This window comes from Gadus morhua, chromosome 19 (genome assembly GCF_902167405.1).
Source record: "Gadus morhua chromosome 19, gadMor3.0, whole genome shotgun sequence".
In the NCBI taxonomy this organism is placed as follows: domain Eukaryota; kingdom Metazoa; phylum Chordata; class Actinopteri; order Gadiformes; family Gadidae; genus Gadus; species Gadus morhua.
In genome coordinates this window covers 16,501,524-16,507,523 of record NC_044066.1, presented here as the reverse complement: position 1 = coordinate 16,507,523, position 6,000 = coordinate 16,501,524, and the positions used below count along the sequence as shown (strand labels likewise).

At 44.1% G+C, this 6,000-nt stretch overlaps 1 protein-coding gene across 3 annotated transcripts in view; it reads right to left on the bottom strand.

Annotated features, from left to right (window-relative positions):
• Positions 1-6,000, bottom strand: part of syt1a (synaptotagmin Ia) — a 164,629-nt gene that overhangs the window by 41,017 nt on the left and 117,612 nt on the right. For all 3 annotated transcript variants that reach the window (XM_030342003.1, XM_030342004.1, XM_030342005.1), the window contains one exon: positions 5,508-5,734. In XM_030342003.1, coding sequence (XP_030197863.1) covers positions 5,508-5,670 — 163 coding nt within the window. In that variant the 5' untranslated portion in view covers positions 5,671-5,734. The remainder of the gene's footprint in view (positions 1-5,507; positions 5,735-6,000) is intronic.

Sequence of the window (6,000 nt, the reverse complement as noted above, 5' to 3'; positions counted from 1 at the left end):
AAGGAGTAATATACTAATTGAGTGATATGCCTACGTGCTCTTATTTTGTAGTGTCACTTAAAACAGTGGGGCTGATATTCATCTATTTAAACAAGCTAGTTAAATACTTGTATCTGACAACAAAATAGCATACACAAGTTGACAGGTAGTCCAATTACACCTGCACAACCCAGCGAGAAAGCTTTTCTCTATTAGCTGGTGGGTTTATTCTATGTGGTAGTGGCCCCAAGCAACCAAATCCACCGTTTAAAAAGTGAAAGTCCACCCACAGTCCCTGGCATTTGGAGTCACTCATCTGAACAATAAAGACTTTTACTTTGTAAACCGGGCGTCGTTCACCTCCCGCCGATACCAACGACCCAAAATCGGCATACTATCCCGTCTCTAGTCCTTCGCAATACCTTCATGCTATGCCTCACTGTACTTTGTCTGCTTCCCCCGGAGCATGTCACTTTAATGCCCTTAAACCGATCCGATAAGACTTTTATTTCTGCAATGCACCCCGATGGCAGCGTGGCATTTCATGTTTTTTATCGGGAGAGATCTTCCCTAAGCTCTGTCCCACTGATCTCTGGCTCACGCTCAAAGTAACCCGGGTGCGTCACAGCGCTGTCTTCTGGCTCCGCCAGGACAAACGTTTCGGATGCATGTTCCTAGTAAAAGGTCAGGGATGAGGGACGCAGACATCGAAAGCACAATGTTCATGTTTTCCATCTCTTTTGTATGGATGAGTTACTGCCGGCTGTTTTGACTGTCAAAACTACCCAGCCATATGCAACACAAGCAACTAAACAACAAAACAAAAAGAAAATAACTTGTTTTTGTTGATTAGTACGAGAAAATATACAGACTATCACTCACTAAAGGCCATACTCGAGACATTAATGTTGGGTGTGCTGGGTTACGTTTTAATGATTAAAGGGATGGCATGTCGTATGATGACATGATGACACAAGTCAGCTTTCAAAGAGCAAAATAGCTAATGATATAAGTCTTTCTTTACGTAACTGCAATGTGTTTGATCCACCAAACAGAATGCCACTGTCAAAGACTTCTAACAATACCGTGTGTGTGCGTGCCTGTGTGTGCGTGCCTGTGTGCGCGTGCCTGTGTGTGTGTGTGTGTGTGTGTGTGTGTGTGTGTGTGTATTCAGTAATGCATTGCGACAGGAGCCGGTTTGTCAATTAACCTTGACATTACAGCTTGTTACGCCAAGACCAGCAACGGCTCTGTCTGTGGCCTTTCCCCTGCCCCCGACTTAGTCATCCACAACAATAACAACAACAATGTAACCAGATTGCCAGCCACAGCACTGACAAACAAATAACTTATGGAAAATGTTAAATGTGCATGATTGATAGAATCCCTTTGTTTTGTGCAAATCCACTTCGTCGAAACTCCCCCATTTCGATCAGAAAACGTTTCTCTTCAATGGCTGGTGAGGTTTTCTGTTTTTACCAGATGGCTCCGTTTGGTTCTAGAAAACCGGTGTAATGACACCCATTTGTGTGCACATAATCACTGTTAAATGTCCAATGGTCCATTTGCTGAGAGCACACCCAAAGTGCATCCTGGGAAATAGACATACCAGTCTAATTCTAATTGGCAGCTATTTGAGGGCTAAAAGTGGAAAACGTTGCATCAAATCAAGTGTTTAACCACTGTTGGTTTTGTAGACAAGGTCGAGTGTAGGTTGAGGCAAGTTCTTCGCCATCGTCAGCGGAGAAGCTGACGTGATCTCGCTAGCAATAGAGTGACCTTGTTGTTAAAATGCCTAACAACCAGCGGTACATAAGATGCCAAACTGAGCCGCAGGGTGGAATGCATTGAAAGCCCATCATGTGTTTTACAAACACACCGGCCATAAGTGTGGTAGTAGTGATGCATCTCAGCTTTATTCATTTTTTCATTTTCTCTCACAGGGCGACCAGACCCAACCCTAAGTTGCAATAAATTAGGGTTGGGTCTTATTATCAGGGTTGGGTTGGGTATTTATCATCACACTAATGCTTAGTCACTTAACATTGCATTCAAGAGCATCTACACATAATATATAATGTTACCGTATTTTGGTGGACTTTTTAGTCCAAATTTCTTAAGACTTTAGCAGGGGTGGCCCAATGGGAATTGAACTCATAACCCAGTGTTAATCGCAGTGTTAATGCGACTTTAAAGTACCAGCAAAGGAAGAAGAATTCATTCGGCTTAAAGTTAAAAGGGAGTAGGACCATGTAACGGGCTTGACCGCAACAGAAGGTACCTCAACCCCAATGTCAATATCTAATATTAATATTCACTGTCTCTCCCTTTGGATAAACGCGTCTGCCCTCAGGTGTGTGTGTGTGTGTGTGTGTGTGTGTGTGTGTGTGTGTGTGTGTGTGTGTGTGTGTGTGTGTGTGTGTGTGTGTGTGTGTGTGTGATTACGTGTCTCTTTGTGCATGTGTTTGGGCTCTAGAGCCATGGAGGGGGGCCCTGCCTTCCGTCTGCCGGTATGGCACCACCAGGCCGGCCCCCGGCGGGGGAGGTTCTCCTCACCCCAGCACCGGGTGATGGATGAGAGGGAGGAGGGGGAGGGAAGGGCAAACCCCAACCCCAGAGGAGGAGAGGGAGGAGGAGGAGGAGGACGTGAAGGAGAAGGAGGAGGTCGGGGAAGTTGGAGAGCAGAAGACCCCTCCTCCGAGAGGAGGAGGGGGAAGAGGGGGAGGAGGAAGAGGAGGATTAGGGGATGGAGGAGAGGAGGGAGGAAGAGGAGGAAGAGGAGGATTAGGGGATGGAGGAGAGGAGGGAGGAACAGGCAGTGGAGAAGGGGGAGGAGGAGAACAGGGGAGGAGGAGGAGGAGGGAGGAGGGTGAGGAGGAAGAGGAGGATTAGGGGATGGAGGAGAGGAGGGAGGAAGAGGTAGTGGAGAAGGGGGAGGCGGAGAACAAGGGAGGAGGAAGAGGAGGAGGAGGAGGAGGAGGAGGGAGGAGGAAGAGGAGGGAGAGGAGGACAAGGCCTCTCGCCAGACCAGCAGGCATGTGAAGGGACAGTCTATCCCCTCAGATCAGCCCACCAAACCCCAGCGCAATCCCTTAACCCGCCCGGCGGTCTCTGGACGAGCGGTCTGATGCCTCACGCTGAACGCTCTGAACATTTTGATGGTTGATTGGGTTAGCGTTACACATATCACTTTATAATAAGCTCAGCATTAATTAACCATTCTATATACTATTGAAGCAGGTGCAGTATTTAAGAAAATGTCATAGTTATTTATGGTTATTAATAATAATAACTATAAAAAGAGATAATAATATAAAGAGGTAATATATAATTATTCCGAACTCTGCTCTGTACATCAACAACACAAAGAAGCATTTTATCCTAGAAATGTCAATGCCAAATCTTTCGGATTTGAAACCGCGACAGTCTGAGCCGCCGGGTATGGATCAAACGACCCCTTGTCGGTCCAGAGGTTAATCGCTATTGGAAAGCTAAAGTCGGCCGTTTTACACAAACGTGCGAAAAACTCAATATGAAAATTTCCTTAGAGGGGCGATTTGTCGCTTCAACTCTCTACAGAACTGAAAATGATTAATTAGAGGTGACACAGCTCTCGTACATTAGTCATATGTGTGATTATTATGATCTGCGTGTGATATTTGAATATGCTAATCATTTAATTGTTGTATTTTATGTTGGAATGTATTTTTATCGAATGAATTACTACATTTAAGATTCGATATTAAAACAAATAATTTTTTTTTTTTATGTCATCATTTCTAACTGCTCTAGATGTTCTTGTTAAATCCAGGTAGAAAGGTCATTCATCTTTTTGTAACGTGTAATATTGGTTAAGGTCGACTGATTAGTCGAATTCAAAATGACCTACAAAATATGTATAATTCAGGGGAATTATTTTCTCCAAATTCAAATGAAAAAATAGCTCTTTAAGGCCAATTTCCACCAGAAGTGGCACGGCAGCGAGGGGGCACGTCAGCGAAGCGTCTGTGTTCCGTACTGCAATCCCCACTGGAGGCAGTACGGACACATTCCGGCTGATGGCTAAAGACGTGCATAATTATAATAGGCCTATATGAATTGTAAAAATGATTATGATCAGAATGATTCATACAATATTATTCACGAGTTATGATCAAGCCCTACACATCCATATTATAACCCATTAAATACGGTATGATTTCTAGATGTCATGGCAACGTCGCGGTCCGCTCACAACACTGAATAGACGGGGGATCGACGCAGACTTTAATTTCTTCTTTGCCACTGATTAGCTACCATAGATAGACTGTATAATATTATAATACCCTGTGAATTGCATGGGGGTCGATGTGAGCTCATGAATATTCATGAGCAAATGCAAACTGATTCGGCTGTAGAAGTGTTCTGAGGCACGACTGCGAACTGGCAACTTTCAAAAATAGAAGAAGCATGATCGTAAACGAAGAGCCGTTTTGGAGACGGTTCCGTGCTATGTCGGTGCAGTATCCAGTGGAACAGCCTACATTGACAATAATGGTTTCTATTATTTCCGGCGACCGTCTTAATGCCGTGGCGCTTTGTGCCGGTTCTGGTGGAATTGGCCTTTAGATCTGATTTTGGGCTCTAAGGAATACAAACTGACTTTACGGCAGCGACAAATATTAACCTTCTGTCCTTTGACCAAGATCTCTCAAAAGTTTGACCCAAATCTCTCAAGATAACACATATTTTATGATCAGAGACCAAAGTCTTGAGGGATATATACTTACGGTTGGATTAAATAGTTTGTGGACGAAGAGCAGGACATACACACGTTTTTAGAACTCCTTGAAAAATAGTCTGTGGTTAAGTTAACCAATCTTTGTGCCAAACCCATTCAGCAGATATCATTTGCTCAATTAAGTAATTTAAAGTATTTAACAACCTTGTTATGGCTTCATTTATTAATTTCTGAAGCCTGAACTCATCGCTCTTTCAAAAATCCCTAGGAAGCATTCATGGTTCCGTTGCTATAAATTCATCCACCCATTGCTAATAGCTTTACAAGATGGAACAGGACTTTTGTGAAGTTCAAGACCAAAGTTCTAACCACCAACCTCTCGGTGTGTGAGGGCCGTTCTGCCAGCCTTGAGCGCCAAACCACTTTCTACTGGCATTTTCCAAGGAGAGCAATTTTCTCCCCATTGTCAAGTTGATTACGTCTTGAACTTCAGGCTTTATTAACAGATAAATCACTTGATCTTTCTAGGGTACATCCTTCTCCTTCTCCTACTCCAGACCCTTTTTCCTGTTTTTGTTGTGCAAATGATTAAGTATATTTAAAAATGTATTAGAGTTTATTGAATTGTATATATATCATAAACAATTCGTATACATCATATATATATTTAAATCTTGAAATGTAATATAAACATCAACAACAGCCCACAAACCTGATTGGCCGTGGTAGGGAATATCATAAACAGCTTCTGTCTGAGGCTAAAGTCGACCGTCCGACACCGAACCAACGCTACATTCGTGGTACTCACGCGGGAATTTGTTGAGCTCGTTCATGAACTTGTTCTTGATCTTGGAGAAGTTCTCGTCCTTCTCGCCGGGCCCGGGCCCAACCAGGTCGGTGGTGTTGGTGCCGGCGGTGGAGGAGGAGGTGGTGGCGGGGCCCACCAGGGCTTCCCTTTTACTTTCGCTCATGGCGGCACACGGCGAGGGGGTAGTGGGTGGAGGGGAGGTGGGGTGGCGGGTGGCCGGGCGAAGGCTGTGGACGAGAGAGAGAGAGAGAGAGAGAGACAGAGACAGAGACAGAGACAGAGACAGAGACAGAGACAGAGACAGAGACAGAAAGAGAGATAGAAATAGAGAGAGGAAAATGGCAGTTTAGTTTCTGAAGAGGGGACTTTTTTTCGGTTGGGTTTTGCTTATTACAGATTTGTGGATCAAATGAAGTGTTTTTGATTTGTCTAGTTTGTAATACAACCCAATAATGAGACATGGTAATAATGGGTGGAAACTCATTGTTTTTCA